We start from the raw sequence: 16,209 nt of genomic DNA, 5'->3' as shown, positions 1-16,209 counted from the left end.
CACATTGCAAACACAGTGGGTGCCTCATGCAGCCAAGAGACTCGAAAGTTTCCCCTGAACATGGTTGAGCATCGAGCGGACTGGTCGATAAAAGTTATGCTGCGATATAGAATATGTGATCATCTGATATAACTACTCGGCGATGGTGGTCGCGTTATGACCAACAGTCGCAGCGAGCTGTCTGGAGTGACACTAAGTGCAGTGTCCAGATTAGTCGGATAGTTGACATAACCAGCTAGCAATTGCCCAGAATTATCCTACATTATGGCAGTCTGTGCTATGCCAGCAATTCTATATACCGTTGCTAGCTTATCGTTTCAATATACATATAACGGTTATCCCATATCGAGGATGAGGCCAAATAATTGGAAGCGCCACGACCGAGCTCGCTGGATTTCGTTTACTAGCTCGAGATACTTGAAAATTTACGGTGCATCATTCAGCTTCTGCTGTTGTGAGACACATTGCGCTGTGCCACCTGCAACGACAATTTTTCTTCTTCTTTTTATACCAAAGTATTGAAAGACTCGAACGCTGGCTGAAGACATTTTCTATAGAATATTGTACAACAATAACACCCGGCCGGGACTTGTGGCCGGTGGTATTGGTTGTTAAGTGACTAGACTAAGGTTAAACTAGCAGCACAAATGGCTTGCGGTGGGTTTGGGACCTTCAGTAGCTGGCCTCATTTGAATTGGTGACAATACAGTGTGGTGCATGCCACGGTGCGAAAGAAAAGAATAAGAAAACCCCTATAACCCATTTAGCAAAGTTGACTGCAACCGTATTGCAGCAAGCAGTTCAATACGATCGGTGTAAGCATCTTTGAAGAAGATAGGAAGAGATGCCCCTTGTCGCTACGCCAGGCAGCGACCTTAAGCATGATGCATCTGTCATAGCATTGCATATTACATCATAAGACTCTTAAAGTGGTGGGCATGCCGGAAATACCTAGTTGGCTCCTCTTGGACGCTGATCTTGAAAAAGCTCGCTAAGGAGTTGACCAAGTTGACTGCCGATCTTGTTTATACCACGAAAACGTTGACTCCAGTTATGGGTTGATCTCGCAACAAGATGCCTCTTGAGTTACAGGATGTTGATTTCGCCGACGGCCCTGCCGTTCAGAATGTATATATCAGTGCCTTCTTCGACGACCGCATGAATCAAACTTTGTTCCCAGGCATGTCATTTGATCAGTTGTTGGCCGGGGCCATCTCACGCTGGCCACGTATTAATGGTGGTCTCGAGAGAAAGGTTTACAAGAAAGTCGTGGATACTACTTCGAATGAAGTTATAGGCTATTCGATCTGGGGATTCCAGAATACTACAGCAGGTGAAAAACTAGCGAAGCCAATCGGTAAGTGTCGATTTACCTTGTATCAAACGCCCCTCGAACGAACGTCGACGTGAATGCTGATTTGACCCAAGGATTGCCGGAAGGGTTTGTTCCAGAACGACCTGTTACGCCTGAAGGCTTGGATGATCCCTCTGCCGTTGAGTTTACGGACAAGTGTGCTGCGGTCAAAAAACGTGTCGTAGGAGATCGGCCCGCCATCAGTACGTGACCAAATACTTGAGAACTCACAATCAAGGTGTGGATTCTACCTAACCAATCTCTCAATAGTCTTGAGAATGCTAGGAACGCTACCTTCTCATCGGTGTCGTGGAGCTGGTGGGCTGCACCTGGCTTGGGCTAATGAGGTAGCTGACCGAGAAGGCTTGGTTTGTTTTACCGAAGCTTCGCCAGTGGCTCTTCCGCTCTACGAGAGCTTTGGCTATAAGCGTGTTGAGAATGGGGATATTGTATCTCGCGTCATCGACGGAGGAACTTACACTTACGCGGTCGTGATTCGAGAACCACAGAACAAGTAGCTCAGGTCCAGCCGTGTGCTGCTGACTGAGTTAGGGACCAAGGCTAGCAATATATCATTTGTGGATGCAGGCGCAGGGAATATGTGTTGTCGATTTGTTCGAACCCGGATTGGATCAGCCAGGGGCATATACATCGGTCAGTTACGTACAGGACATTAGAAAGGTTGAGAGTAATTTCCCGTAAACTTTGCTGATCCAAGAATTTGCTAAGTAACACTCGCCTGTAGTAAGTGGATGTTCAATGGTCATTAGTTCCGCAAGCTCGGTTTACGTGACTTGCGGATCGTTTATACGCATTGAGATAGGTGAATTGATCTTGCAACACTATTTCAACCGCCATACCAATCATGACTAGTAGGGGGTCATTCTCTGGTTGCGCATATGGATGCCAAAGAGTATTTTGCTCTTACGCAAGATCTCTCGCGCCTTCCTGATGCTTAAAGAAAACATAACTTACTATAAAGTTATTACAAGTATATATAGGTTTGTACGAGCCCCACTTCCTATGAAGCATGGATACAACAGTAGTATGCAACAGAAACAGAAATCAGTTTAGGTTTGATGAGGATGAGGATGGGGAGACGTAAAAACAAGACTGATTTATAGATTTCTCAGGACAGCTCGAGGTCTTACGATGTGACAAATGGTATTACAGGCTTCCCCGCATTTTATCTATTAGGTCCCTACATTTGGGCGGAATACTGCATGACTTCCTGCAATCACGTACGAATGGGGAACGAGAATCGTAATAGGAGCAAGGATACCCCTCAATAATATTTGGACGAACGAGTGTTACAGCCATACAAAGCACTGGACGCGAAGCAAGTAACAATGCTGGCTCCCATTGTGATTAAATTCCGTTTCGGTTATGGATGGGCACGCCTGATATTTATGGGTTGACCGCCACTTTCTCTTGGTTTTTCTCCAGTGGCTCTACTCCAAACGGAACATCTGTGCGACGCAACAGATAGAGCCAATGATATGCCTTTGTTCTCTTCACGTCTCCATTCTCATCTTCAGTCTTGACATCCTCTTCCAACTCGCGCCTTACTTCTAGCCGCCACAATCTTGACGCCAACTCCTCAAGGCTTCTTGGCGTCTCGGATCTGACACGCGCTGTGAAAGCATCAAAACGAGTTCCGCCATAAGACAACATCACCCAGGCTGCACCAGGGCGGCAAATAGCCGCAAGATTCAACGCTACCATGAGGCTCGAGTAGATGGGCGTCTTGATGACCTTGGCCGGTATCTCAGGCGCATAGTTCTTGATGCATTCGACCAGCTCGCTCTGAGGGGCCAAGGCCTCCACGCACGAGATGGCATCGAGGGTGCCTTTGTCGACAAGTACGTCAAATAATATCGGCCCCGGTACTCCCCTTCCCTCCGATCGCTCGGCATCCTCCAGCGACTGAGTGAGGCCCCGTACACTTGAAAGCTCCAACAGATCACCTGTCATCCAGCGCATCCGCTGCTCGCCTGCATCTGGCCAGCTTTCCCGCTCCCATCGCTCACCGAGCTCCTTTGCCGACTCCGCAAAATCGAAGTGAACCACATGATGGGGTTTGTCGACAAGGTCGTGCATCCAAAGCGACAACTTAGAGCTGCCAGGTCCAAGATGCAAGACGCGGGGGGTCTCGGTTGTTTGTGTGGAGACTTGTTTGACTGCGTCTGTGATGAATGACTTAAAGCCAGCATTGTCACTGGGTAGTAGCCAGTCAAAGCCTTGCTCATCCCCCTCGCCTTCGCTACGCACTCGCTCCGTCCAATATTCGGCCCTGCCGAGGTAGTTGGCTGCGCTGGGCATGGCGTGAGTGACGTGAGGCGTGGGTTTTGAGCTGAGTGTATTTATTGTAGGGGCAAGTGATTCCCAGACATGGATAATTGAACTGAGAATCTTCTCGTGTATTTTGGCGAAGCATCTGAATCAGGTAATAATTGAGGTTGTATCGGCTGCCGATTTTAGCTCTAAAACTTTTTGTACTGGTTTGGCACCAAGGTTTCTAGCGGGGAAGCGTTGCGGCGCGGGGAAAACTTGGGTGATCAATACTCGGCTGGCTTTCGTGTAGAGCCAAGAACAGGCGACGTTCAGGTATTTTGCGTTCCATTTTTTCTTTTCTAATTCTTGCAACTAGTTGAATACTCATGTAGTTAATGCGCGTATGACAGAGGCCAATTTATCATGACAAGTACTGATTTGAATATGGTACGTTATGAAACTCAGCATCAAACCTTGCCTGGACGGACTAAGCCGCCGATACACAAATTCACGAGGTCGTATATACTTGAGCACTCATTGACCTCACTGTGGTAATCCATCTTATTCCAAGTTACACGAATGGCTTTTGCTTGAAAGGATAGTAGATCTAGTAGACTTTGAGGTTGATCCATATTATATCGGTGGAAATTGCTGAAAATTGGTAATATCCATCGTAAACTTTTGTATGCGCCACTTGACCGACCATCTCTCATGCTAAATTTGTTTCACTGAAGCGATATTAAAGACATCTTCAATCATATGTCATCCCGTATTATGCCGTTGTATATTCTTCTGACTCCCCATCATCCTGACTCATTCTAGACTTCAGTTGAAGTTTTCTGTTATTGTACCACGAACTGCTGCGCATGCGCCTTGTACAGGTTCGACGTATCCAGGACCTCACCAGTAGACGACCTAATGAAGTCCACTTGCAAGTTAGTTGCATTCAAGAATGAAACCTTGGCATACGAGAAGTCGTCTGCGTACGCAAAAGCATTATACGATTGCTTGGTGCCGACAGAACTCAAGCCCTCGATATTTCCGGAACCACCAGCAACGATATACACCGGAGCCTTCGGGTTGTTGAGTTTGGCCGTATCCGCCGTATTATTGACAACGGGTAGGAAGCGCTGAGAGTTGTGTACATGGCCGAAAATACCTAAGTCGACACCGTACTTGTAGAACAGTGGCTCGAAGGCATCTTGGCATGAGTCGCAGGCGTCACCTCCACTTGTTGTATACCAAGGTCTGTGTCCGCCAACAATCACCCAGGGCGTCACAGTACGGTCGACCGATGCAAGATCAGCTTCCAAGAAGGCAAGCTGTTGTCCGGCAGTACCGAACGGTCCGGCGTTGAGACCTGCATCACCGCCGGGCTGATCAGGGGCATCCGCAAAATCCGTCTCGGTATCAATCATCACCACATGGGTCATACCGTACTCGAACGAATACCAGAATGGTGGGTTAGCTAGCACCTTGGCCTTGTTCGCATTGACTTTCGCAGCACTCGCTGATGAAGTCGACGTGAAAGCTGTTGGCATTGTTCTGCCAAAACGGTTCACTGGAGGAACTGTAGTTAGCAGTTGCTTCTCAGAGTGGTACACGCGTAATCAGGGGATATCAAAAAAGAAATTAGCCGTATCTTTTTGAGAGGGAATTTTCGCTGTGCAAAAAAGTTGGAGAGGTCAAAAATTGTCGAGAGAAATACTTACTGAAGTCAGTGAAATTCTTCTGGCCGCTAGGACAGAGGCCACCAAGATTTGGAATCTCCTGGCAGTTCGCTTCATGGTTGCCGGGACTTGCCATATATGGCTTACGGCCAGCAATAGGGGCAAGCTGGCCATAGAAATTCTCAAGGATAGCTTCGAAGGCATTGGCTCCGTCCAAGAGGTTCTTGGATTTTAGGTACCAATCGTCCGCGTAAGCCAAATCGCCTGGGTGGACCACAAATTCGTAATCGTTGATGGTGGTCGCCAAGCGACTGATTGTGGTGTGGTTCAGGGCAGGGGGAATGGATGGGATAGTATCCTTCTTACTCATATCCATCTTAATAGTATACCCATCCTCTCCATAAACACCGAGATCGATAACAGCATTGAGAGCGAAAGGCGTCTTGTCACCAGGTACACGCGGGCTAAAGAAGTGGTCAACAGTAGAGTTGGTTGACACAATCTTGTAGTAGTAGGTAGTAGCCGGAGTCAGGCCAGTCAATGTCACTGCATTCGAGTAGGTCCTGGATGTGTCGTAGGTGATTGAACTGGTGGAGCATGTCTGAGATGTCAAAGCACTACTAGAAGTACCGTACTGTACACATGGCTGTGTAAGTTTCTGGAAAGTATTCCAACCAATAGAAACCGCTGAATAATGACTAATTAGTTCGGTCTTTTTTGTTATTACTATTAATGCTCTTCGGCATAGCGCCACTCACAGTTCGGACCGTTGATCGCAAGGCGCTGCTGCACGGGCGTCGTCAAATCGGATGGTTTGGATGGATAACTCGCTGCTGCCGACGTGGTAGCTGCAAGCAGCGGCAACACGGCCAATGACTTGAGAAGTGAAGCCATAACTACGGATCGTTCGGCTGAAGTCAGCCAAGGATTCGTAGATCTCGTCTGTCAAGGATTTGATCTTGAGTCGTTGAGGATCTCAGCGCACGGCTGCCTATAGACTTATATTTCAACACGGGTATGACTTGCAGGGATCTTACGGCCAATCACTGCGGAGATGATTCAATGTGACTCCAGCCCACCACGTGCATTCCCGCTGACCATTCGAAGATCGTATACGGATAGCTCATCATATCGGTCTGCTAAGCGACAGGACAAATGAAAAAGAAGAATTTTATTTGTTCATCCCAGGGCTGAGCGATTGGATAAGCCAAGTTCCTGGGAAATCCGGAAGCACAATCAAGCTCGAGCTAACGGTAGTCGGCGGCGGCAACCATCTAGATCCGGACTTCGATGCCTCGTCGATCTGCAGCCGTTGCTATTCTTTGTCATGGTTTGAACAAGTGCAAGCTTCGGCCACTGCGTTTGTCCGGCAGCCTCGGTCAGTGCAAGTGGAAGTTCACCCGCGTTCTGGATGCATGTGCTGATAGTTTGTAAATACTTCAATGACGCAGCACAAAGTTTTCAATTATATCGCGCAAGTCGGGTAATGTCGCCTTACCTCGGATCACATAATAATGGAAGTCTAGAGTTCTGTGTTTGCTCGGAGCCCTAGCGATGCAAGCAGATTTTGGTGGAAATTTGGAGCTTGGTCGGCCTATATTAACGCTACAAGTTGGCAGAATGAGGAATAGTAAAATGACATGGATTCAAGGCCATAATTACGGTATAATTTACATAAATTCTTCATAAGCCGGGTTTCTGATGAACTCCGGTAACAATCAATCAGACGACTATGACCTGCAATTATGCTGGACTAAAAGAACACAGATTGGTACTTGAGCTCTGGGCTATTTCTGTTGTGCTCCATAACAGTTGGTAACTAGAAAAGAGTTGTCACAATGAATGACACTTAATTACAGAAGGTGAGCTCAACACTCCACGCTTGGAAGTTGATCAGGAGAGCGACCACTTTATGAAAAGCTCCATGACATCATGCCATCCTGGTCTGTTCCGATTTCCTGTCCTCCAATGCCTCATCACCGTTCGGCAGAACTCCGATGTTCGTAGCTGGGAGCCAAGTTTGTCTGCATAAAAGAGCATTCGCACCCTAAAAAGGTCCGCCGAGTGGTGGTTAACAACAATGTGATGCGCCGCCTGTAAACCCGAATTGTCTAAGTACGCCTCCTTTTCGAATTGAGAAGTTATGAGCATGTTGTCTAGCATAGCCCTTGATCCGTATAAGGCAGTCACACCTAGAGGGTCGAATAGTTCAGAATCGGCATCCCATCGTGGCTTGAAAGTGCAATTGGGGCGGCAATTCTGCTTTAACCAATTGTCTAGCCGCTTCGAACCTCTCTGGCAGAGCTTTTCTATTATCCGTATGTCGGGCATGGATCGGGCCGTGGCGACAGAGAAGTGGTCTACCCAATATACAGAGGCATATGCGAAGAGTCCACCTAAACCACACTCAGAAGGATCGTAGCAGAGCATGTCTTCCTCCCACTCGTCCCATGTGCAAGTTGCATCGTATCTTGACGAATCTAAATTGTCGTCGAAAAGGTCATGGCTTTGAGGCAGCTCAGCACCAAGTTGCTCTGGCGAGAAGAGGCTGTTTTCGCCTATCTCGTCCAAAAGAAGGTACCTGACGCATAAATTCAACAAGTTCGCCTCCAATGTCTCGAGGCGTTGGCTCAATGTAGCTTCATCAACCAGCAACCTTACCAAGCCATTAGCGTCGTTCCATCGTAAAGGGCTTTTGATAAGGATAAGTTCCTTGACGGATTGGTGCACCATGATTTGATGTTTCTGTAGTTTTTCGAGATCGACAGGTAATATGAAGGGCTGGATTAATTGCATGACTTCCGCAGTGTCTACGAAGTTGTCCCCCAGGGCCGACACAGTATGTAACGCAGAGGGCGCGTCGTTCAACGCCACTGCCCACGCTAGTTCTTGAATACTCAGAGGTCTCCTAGCTACTGCGAGTAACTCCAAAGCTTTACTCGCCAGTTCGTAGTTGTCAGCAACATCTGGCACATGTTCCATGAAAAAATTGGCGTATGATTCCATATGCTCCTTTGATAAAGCAATCTCTGTAGCTCTGTCCGTCATAGTCCACCACTTCGGCGTTGTAGTTTCGCTGGGACTCTATCCCACTCAGAGCTATTGAGAACTTGATGATATGGTTAGTCGTATGTATTGATTTATGAGTCATTTTAACCAAGTCGAATGTCCTGATTGTAGTAGATAGTTGAAGCTTCGTTAGGCCTGTGATCAGCTAAAATGTGAGCTGTTGGTAGAAATGCAACATTCCAGTCGGAGCCCGGCCGATCCACGCCACCAACGAAATCCAACAAAGGGCTCAGGATAATTTCGCAAACCTACAAACATATACTTGGAGCAGACTCTCTTGAAACTTGGTAGTTGGTTATCCTGTCATTCCCACCAGTGTCCGGCTTTGATCATCTGCTTTCATACATCAATGAATAGCGCATGCCATGCATCTGAAACTTCACAAAACAACATAACCACGACCTGCAAATGTGGACGTGGCTGTCCGGTATGTCTCATATTATACTTCTAGTCTTTTATTAAAAAAATTTTCTCAAGTCAAATGGCTTCCAATTTTTCTACATTACATCAGTGGATTTTACCCATACTAAAACATTGTGACTGCCCATGACTAAGGCGGGTGTTCACATACCCCATAATATTCTTGCAAAAACTCCAGGAAACTAATTGAGAAACGAATCAAGCTTAGTCACCGGCATTTTAGGTCTCCTCTATTAAAATTGTATCAAAAACAAGCTTTGTTACCTTGCAACCCTTTTTGTCGTGGCTGTAATGGTGCCAATGCAATGTTTGTCGGAAGTTGACACTGAAGTTGCCAATGCACGGGCTGATACTCAAAACCGCCAGAATATGTACTAACCGTACCAAAATCACCACAACTCTTCTCACGTCCAAATTGGCTTTGATAAGAAGCACCGTTATTATTATCGCCATTACTTTTATTCTGGTCTACGGCTCCTGGCACGTGCAATATCATTACGATAGACTACGAAGTCCCTAGCAAAGCTCAGATGTGATTTCATATGTCCAGCGCTACCCACAAAGACCATTGGGCAATCAAGACTTCTTTGAACTATTGACGTGGAGTGAATCCCTAGGTAATAGTTAGTATAAGATCACAAACACTGCCCCTATTATGATGTTCGGATACTGACGCGTTGAAAGACGATACCGCAAAGCCACTATTTGTGCAAGAGGACATTAGGTCATCGTTGGTTCTTTATCTAACGCTATTCGAAAACCAGCACGTTACGATCACAATTCTGACTGGTGACTGGCGTGGTTAAAGCGCTCCATTCATGCGAACGTTTGGGAAATTATGGTATTGATCGCTTACCGCGCCTCCTGGAGGATTCTGTGACGCTAAAGACTATGTCCGTGAGACTTGGACGTGGGGTCACCTGTCAGAAGTGGGATTCCATGTCACTGGATAAAGGTCCACTGCGGTCCACTACAGCCTCACTGACCCCTCATGGAACACTCTATGGCAGAGCATGGGTTCTCTGACCGGGGGCATTCACTTGGCTTAGCTGAAAAGGTATTTATACATAATAAGTCTTGTCAAATTCCACATAATGAGAAACATATTTGATAGGAACGCTTCATTGCACGATCAATGAGAGGAAATGTCTTCAGCTTCATATACCACGAAACAATGGGTGCTCGCATCCAAGCCCACCGGCTTACCAATTCTAGAAGGTCCAGAAGCCACGTTCAAGCTGGAGACGGTCACTCTACCAAAGCTCGGAGATGGGCAGCTGCTTTGCAAAGTCCTCTATTTCTCCAACGACACGGGTCTGCGGAACTTCATTCAGAGCACCGTGGCACCTGAGCGGTTCTATGTACCAACCGTGCCTGTCGGGTCTCCCATGCGCTCGGGCATCATCGCCGAGGTAATCGAGTCGGCCTCCGCCGGCTATGAGGCTGGCGATCAGGTCATGGACTTCCACTTGGGGACCTGGAGTGAGCTCGTCGTTCTCAACTCGGTCACGGCGCAGAAGCTGCAGCCCCTGCCGGCCGGTCTGGCTTTTACTCACTGGCTTGGAGCTTTTGGGGCGTCAGGTCTGGCGGCGTATGGCGGCCTGTACTACACTGGTGGCGCGAAGCCGGAGCACACCATTGTCGTTTCGGCGGCTGCCGGGGCCACTGGCTCGATGGCAGTCCAGATTGCGGCCAAGCTTCTAGGCGCCAAGCGCGTTGTCGGCATAGCGGGCTCGGACGAGAAATGTGCCTGGGTCGTGGAGCAGCTTGGAGCACACGCGTGTGTCAACTACAAGAGCGCAACTTTCGTGCAGGACCTGAAGGCCGCCACCCCGGATGAGGTCGATGTGTATTTCGACAACGTCGGCGGAGATGTCTTGGATGCCATGTTGACGCGTATGAAGAGAGACGGAACGGTGGCCGTCTGCGGTGCTGTGAGTGGCTACAACTCAGCCGAGCCTATGGCTTTACGCAATTGGTTCGAGGTTATTTCGATGAGAATCAATATCAAAGGTTTCATCATGCTGGACTGGCTCGACAAGGCCCCGGCCATCCTCGGCGAGCTCATTGGCGCAGCCGCAGATGGTAGGATTAAGCTGCAGGATGGAGAGACTGTGGTCGAGGCAAATATCGAACAGCAACCTGAAGTTTGGATGCGCTTGTTCAACGGCGGCAATCAGGGAAAGCTTATAACAAAGCTGATCGTGTAGTGTAACAAAACAATTCAAGATTAGTGTAACTTCAGAACCTGTTGGCTGTTGTAATCACAAAGGCATCGTCGCATTCCTTGCGATATGGACTCTAGAGGTTGTTTAGTATTGCATTTCATCCAAAGTTCTTGGTTTGTATTTGCGCTTAGTCTATATGCTTAGGGGTATCTGAAATATTCGCTTAACTGCTAAACCATTGGCCACCATTGGCGCTGACCAAGCTTCCTGTCATCCAGCTCGATTCTGGCGAGCAGATCATGCCGACCATACCGGCAATCTCTTCTGGGTATGCGACACGACCGCCGTACTTCTTTCCCATCTCCTTCATCTCATCTGTATCCCACTCGCGCACTGGCGCCAACGGGGTCAATGGGTAGTGCAATGCGATCGCATCCTTTGCGGCATCGCTAGCCTGGGCAAACATCTCCGTCGCTGTAGATCCGGGGTTGATGCTGTTCACGGTCGCGTTCTCAGCGAGCTCGCGGGACCAAGTCCTAGTCATGGCCTCAATGGCACCTTTCGTGCCTCCGTAGAGGGTCAAGTATGCAAGCCCGACCTTGCTACCAATGCTGGAGATGCATACGATGCGGCCCGACCTGTCGTTGGGGAGGTAGGGCTTGACGGCCTGCGTCAGGAGGATGGGTCCCAGAACATTGATGCTGTAAACCTTGTAAAAATCCTCAACAGTGACGGCCTCCAGCGGCATGGCATGGAACAGGGCAGCGCTATGGATAAGAATATCGATTTGTAGGTTGCCAGTCTTGGAGTTCGCTGGGAACGCAGACTTGCATGTCGATATAATCTTTTCGCAGCCGTCCTTGGTCGTTATATCAGCCCGGCATGGTGCGGCCTTGACATTGTAGTTGCTCTCAAGCTCCTTGGCAAGCTCCGCGGCCGCGGCATCTGAGCCCTCGGTCAGATAGCTGATGAGGACATTGGCGCCTTTGGCGGCCAGGTTTCGTGCGATAGCTGCGCCGATGCCTGTGCGATGAGTTTGTCAGCAACGCCGAGACTTTCCAACCTTGGCGTAAAGGAGTCTCACTTCTCGCCGATCCGGTCACGATAGCGACCTTTCCTTCGTGGTGACGCTGGGCCGGGACACTGACAACGGACGCCATGACTCAAGTAGTATAGATAGAACGGGAAGATGGAGAATGACGTGTGCTGGGGAAGCTGGCGTAGAGAACAGTCTGAGTCTGAGAGTATCACTATGCCTGTATGCTTGTCGAATGCAGCGCAAGAGGAGCAATTCAAGACGGGGTCGGGACGCCGGGAGGTGATTATATTATCTCGCGTAGGAACTGGAGATACTCCAACATGAAGCATCGCTGTTGGACCCGAGCGGGGTCGTCATTTACCTTGATGCTTGCCATCATGCATGATGAAGTCCACCAGGGTCATGAGAGTCGGAGACATCGTTGCAGAAATGCCCCGGTTGAAGGATTTCAGATGCTAAATCGGCAAGCCAGAGTCCAGACACATCATGGATATCACATTTCGGGCACCGCGATGCGGTCGGATCGAGGAGAGCACCTTAGACATGTCCGCTGTCTCTAGCTATCCCCTCTACTATTGTACTGACTTCCTTGATGGATATCATTTTAGAAACGAGCCCGCGATGCGCGGTCAGTTTCCCAGTCTAGAGCTGGTAGGCGTTGGCCCTCTGAAGTCACCTGTAACGCTTAGCTTGAAGCTAATCTTCACTTTACCTTAACCTAGTCTAGTTACTTCACATTGGCATGCGTTGGCATGCGGTCTGGCGGGAATGTAATGCGGATTACTGAGAGCTAACGGGGCACACCGTGCAGGGAGCATGCTGGGAGTGACCAACTACACACGCATTCTCTGCTAATCTGTAAGATGGATCAGGAGCAGAATTGGACGAAGCAAAGAGGGACCTCATCAGACAATCGAATGTTGGGTTTCTCTGTACGAATGGCCCTTGACGCAATATCATTGAACCGGGTTCCCGAGATGGGCGAGTCAATCATCATTTGTTTTCGGTAAATCACGAAACGGTCATCTCGCTACCAATGCACTGGGATAGCGCCAGGCACAAAGACGGAACAGGCGGCCACAACCTATCAGCCTGTTGGGTAACCAGAAGGTAAGTTACAACTAACCTAACATAGCCTTAGTAGGTGCGGCAGGGTTCTACAGTAGTGCGGCATTTGCGCCAAACTTCCAACGCTCGCGTTTGAAAGTGGAGGGAGTCAAGAGGCGAACCAAATTAAACACGCGGAATAGATTCCATGCACATGGTTCTTCCCAGAAAATGATGCAGAGGAATGCCATGGTATGATCCCATCTTCACATGACGCAAATCTTTTCTGGCTTAGGGCATGCATGAGTCGTGTACTTCTTCCCAACGAGGCATGCTGGTCGCAAACTGCTCACTCGATTTACGGATACCCATTTCTGACAACTCTGCCTTGTCAAGATCGAGCCACAAGATGGAGCCCTAGGCCAAGCACCCAAGAGCCTATCGATGCGCCCTTTAATGGGACTCAATCTGGGCTGAGAAAGGATTAAAAATAAAAATTTAAAAGACATTGATCAAGTGTTCTAATTCGAATGATCGCCTCTACGGTCATTTCCTGTCCCATTTTGATTATATTGCACACGATATCCTCATCGGCAAAACGAAATCCTCATCGGCAAACCGAAATCTTCCAAGCGAGTTTCATGTCATTTCTCGCTGGTTTGTTGTGGCAAACCATCGACTACTTGAGCTAAACAGTGCTCGAACCAGCGTCTTGGAGAACAACAACTCCTTTCAATATCAGTCTGAAGCGAGCATTCGTCATGTACCTGCATCGGGTATGCTGGCATAACCAGGTTTCCTTGAAGTTTCCGGCTCAACCATGTGGACTGTGGACCGTTGAGCTTAGTCCAGTTTTGCAGTTTTGTGTAAACCGGGAGCTAAACCAACTAACTAGCTGAGATTACTGGGACGAGTTCGGATTCTCCATTAGCTCCCCGGCACTGTCCATGGTCTGGGATGTTCGAGGGCCACGCCACCCGCTTCTACGATCCCATTTGCACGAGTTTTACCAAAAAGGGACGAATTAAGGCCGATTGGCGTCGTGGGGTCTTGAAGAGATCGTGCCTGATCGTGTTTCCACAAAGAGGGATGGATGACCAGTGGGTAGCTTTTGGTGCTTCGTTCTCCTCCTCCATTTCCAATACCGTTCAAGCTTCTGTATATGCATACCTGAGTATTCCATAATTGACCGCGCGTGGAGCACATTCAGTTTATTACGTTGTCGTTCGAGGACTTGGACGCCGGCCTGCCATGGCAGTCGCCGCCGATACAGTATGGGTGTCGAGTTTGGACGAGACGGGACTCGCAATAGTTGCAACGTCGATAACGTTGGGAATAATATCGCTGGTTGTTGTCTCTCTGCGCGCCTTCGTCCGATTCCGCGAGAATGTCTTCGGATGGGACGATGGCCTCATGGCTGGCGGACTCGTAAGGCTTCGAGGTCATGAAAAAACCAGGCATATATCTAATTTATCCGCAGGTCCTCTTCCTTGTCGATGTCGCCCTGGCCTGTGTAGGCGCATGTCGTGGCCTTGGGAAGGAAAACTCCGACCTCAACGCTTTCATGCAGGTTGAAGCAACAAAGTATCTGATGATATGGATGCTGGTCTACGTCAATGCTTTGGTCTTGATCAAGTGTTCAATTTGTGTTACGATGTACCGAATTGCGGGCGTCACCAAGAGCTATCGCATCGCTATTTGGACCTTGCTAGCAATCATCATTGGAAATTACCTTACGACATTTATTGGAATTTTATCTCTTTGCCAGCCGGTCGAAGCCAACTGGAATACGTCCCTGATCGCGGAGGGAAGGGCGACTTGCGCGGGCATGAGCGCTATGATCGGGTTGTCATACACCTCGACGGCATGTTCTATTGCCACTGATTTGGCTTGCGCTGTTCTACCCGGTGTCATCCTGTGGAGGACCCAGATGAAGCTGAGCACTAAGATCTCTGTCACCATCCTGCTTTCGTTCGGTTCTCTGTGAGTCACCTCGACGTCTCTAACGTGCGAGAGCCAATCGCTAATACTCGATGACAGTGCATCTATCTCGACTATCATTCGGACACCTACAATAGAAGCCTACCGAAATCCCACCGACAACCTCATCGCGCATGTCGGCAAGATCGTGCTATACTCGAATATCGAATCGGCCATCGGTCTCATTGCCGGCTCGCTGCCTTCATTGCGCCGCCTGATAGTTACCAAGGTCATCAAGTCGTCGGGAAAGGACAGCACGCTGAACCCTCCGCTAGGTCTCGTGACCTTTGGGGGTTCAGCGCAGGCGACCAGCGGCGGACGATCGCGGGCGCGAACGTTTAAATCGAATACGGAGAACGGCGTTTCCATTGCGGCCGTGCATGCGCATGGCAACGGAGACTGGAGGAGATTAGGAGATGACTCGGACAAGGAGGAAAGCTTGCGGGGCATAAGAGCTGAATACACGTACGAGGTCGAGATGTCAGGACGCGCAGAGTCGCAGTCGCTTGGTTCCAATGTGTAAAACGAAACCAATAAATCTCTGGCACGAGAACGATGCCACTTGCCACGAGAGAATAAATGACAAGATATTTCAATCATCATCGAAATTCATGACATTCACCTCAACCAACAACGCTAGGTAGTCAACGTGGGTGTTCTGGGTTGACCGTCACATGTACGCGGTTTACTAACAAGCACCGATTTGAACCCATGGCTCAAATTGTTATGTGAACTAGTTAATTGACTGGGACCACCAGTCACCTCAATAAGTTAGGCGATGCAGAGTCGGTATGTTAATATAGCTTTTTTTTTCCCGCTTTGGAAAGAACGCCTAAACGACATCACATCCTTACAAGACAGTTCAACTTGGTTTTGGAACAACGCCTAGACTAACAGACGCCATAGCCTTGTGTGACAGCGGACGCAAATGAGTACCCTATATCGAATTAATAATACCCGCGCTAAACCTGTGGCATTTGTCGTTACCCCTTATGCCATAAGACCATTGTGACCGTGTGACCAAGAACATTCGAAAGGTCATGCCAGACTCCGCACCATCATTGCCATCTGAGTTAATGAACGGTGATTTCTATGTGTTGCGTTTCCATGGTGCGCGCCATGGTCAGCACTTCGGCGAGCGCGGCCCGCATATCTCCCATGTTCATAGAACAGTTGTTCTTATACATT

General features: G+C 48.7%; 7 protein-coding genes across 7 annotated transcripts; 3 read left to right on the top strand and 4 right to left on the bottom strand.

Annotated features, from left to right (window-relative positions):
• Positions 1–771: 771 nt before the first annotated feature.
• BKA67DRAFT_91604 (uncharacterized protein) lies at positions 772–2,065 on the top strand. The gene is made up of 4 exons (XM_046109544.1): positions 772–932; positions 988–1,357; positions 1,429–1,557; positions 1,625–2,065. The coding sequence occupies exons 2-4, from the start codon at positions 1,075–1,077 to the stop codon at positions 1,870–1,872; spliced, it is 660 nt and encodes a 219-aa protein (XP_045952528.1). The 5' UTR covers positions 772–932; positions 988–1,074; the 3' UTR covers positions 1,873–2,065.
• Positions 2,066–2,761: 696 nt separating this feature from the next.
• Positions 2,762–3,676, bottom strand: BKA67DRAFT_541006 (uncharacterized protein; the record flags this gene model as incomplete). Its single annotated transcript, XM_046100855.1, has 1 exon — positions 2,762–3,676. One exon carries the CDS (start codon positions 3,674–3,676, stop codon positions 2,762–2,764), a length of 915 nt encoding a protein of 304 aa, XP_045952527.1.
• Positions 3,677–4,470: 794 nt separating this feature from the next.
• Positions 4,471–6,192, bottom strand: BKA67DRAFT_526244 (putative acid phosphatase; the record flags this gene model as incomplete). Its single annotated transcript, XM_046098737.1, has 3 exons — positions 4,471–5,189; positions 5,341–5,985; positions 6,057–6,192. 3 exons carry the CDS (start codon positions 6,190–6,192, stop codon positions 4,471–4,473), a joined length of 1,500 nt encoding a protein of 499 aa, XP_045952526.1.
• Positions 6,193–7,191: 999 nt separating this feature from the next.
• Positions 7,192–8,512, bottom strand: BKA67DRAFT_695935 (uncharacterized protein; the record flags this gene model as incomplete). Its single annotated transcript, XM_046109327.1, has 1 exon — positions 7,192–8,512. The coding sequence occupies exon 1, from the start codon at positions 8,344–8,346 to the stop codon at positions 7,192–7,194; it is 1,155 nt and encodes a 384-aa protein (XP_045952525.1). The 5' UTR covers positions 8,347–8,512.
• A 1,420-nt stretch (positions 8,513–9,932) lies between these two features.
• On the top strand, positions 9,933–10,997 carry BKA67DRAFT_595459 (uncharacterized protein; the record flags this gene model as incomplete). The annotated part of the gene is made up of 1 exon (XM_046105168.1): positions 9,933–10,997. One exon carries the CDS (start codon positions 9,933–9,935, stop codon positions 10,995–10,997), a length of 1,065 nt encoding a protein of 354 aa, XP_045952524.1.
• A 96-nt stretch (positions 10,998–11,093) lies between these two features.
• On the bottom strand, positions 11,094–12,297 carry BKA67DRAFT_91440 (short-chain dehydrogenase). Its single transcript, XM_046109543.1, has 2 exons — positions 12,040–12,297; positions 11,094–11,978 (listed from the first exon to the last, which is right to left on the bottom strand). The coding sequence occupies exons 1-2, from the start codon at positions 12,113–12,115 to the stop codon at positions 11,179–11,181; spliced, it is 876 nt and encodes a 291-aa protein (XP_045952523.1). The 5' UTR covers positions 12,116–12,297; the 3' UTR covers positions 11,094–11,178.
• A 1,995-nt stretch (positions 12,298–14,292) lies between these two features.
• Positions 14,293–15,544, top strand: BKA67DRAFT_541001 (uncharacterized protein; the record flags this gene model as incomplete). The annotated part of the gene is made up of 3 exons (XM_046100854.1): positions 14,293–14,469; positions 14,522–15,024; positions 15,082–15,544. The coding sequence occupies 3 exons, from the start codon at positions 14,293–14,295 to the stop codon at positions 15,542–15,544; spliced, it is 1,143 nt and encodes a 380-aa protein (XP_045952522.1).
• Positions 15,545–16,209: the final 665 nt, after the last annotated feature.

This window comes from Truncatella angustata (genome assembly GCF_020726525.1).
Source record: "Truncatella angustata strain MPI-SDFR-AT-0073 chromosome Unknown BKA67scaffold_10, whole genome shotgun sequence".
In the NCBI taxonomy this organism is placed as follows: domain Eukaryota; kingdom Fungi; phylum Ascomycota; class Sordariomycetes; order Amphisphaeriales; family Sporocadaceae; genus Truncatella; species Truncatella angustata.
The sequence above is the reverse complement of the archived record's forward strand: the minus strand, read 5'-3'. Positions and strand labels throughout refer to the sequence as shown.

Excerpts from the sequence above, each read along its gene's own strand:
- BKA67DRAFT_91604 (XM_046109544.1), top strand. The coding sequence starts at position 1,075 with ATGCCTCTTGAGTTACAGGATGTTGATTTCGCCGACGGCCCTGCCGTT. Across the intron at positions 1,358-1,428 it reads AAAACTAGCGAAGCCAATCG|GATTGCCGGAAGGGTTTGTT; the intron begins GTAAGTGTCGAT and ends ATTTGACCCAAG. Across the intron at positions 1,558-1,624 it reads AGGAGATCGGCCCGCCATCA|TCTTGAGAATGCTAGGAACG; the intron begins GTACGTGACCAA and ends ATCTCTCAATAG.
- BKA67DRAFT_91440 (XM_046109543.1), bottom strand. The coding sequence starts at position 12,115 with ATGGCGTCCGTTGTCAGTGTCCCGGCCCAGCGTCACCACGAAGGAAAG. Across the intron at positions 11,979-12,039 it reads CGTGACCGGATCGGCGAGAA|GCATCGGCGCAGCTATCGCA; the intron begins GTGAGACTCCTT and ends CTCATCGCACAG.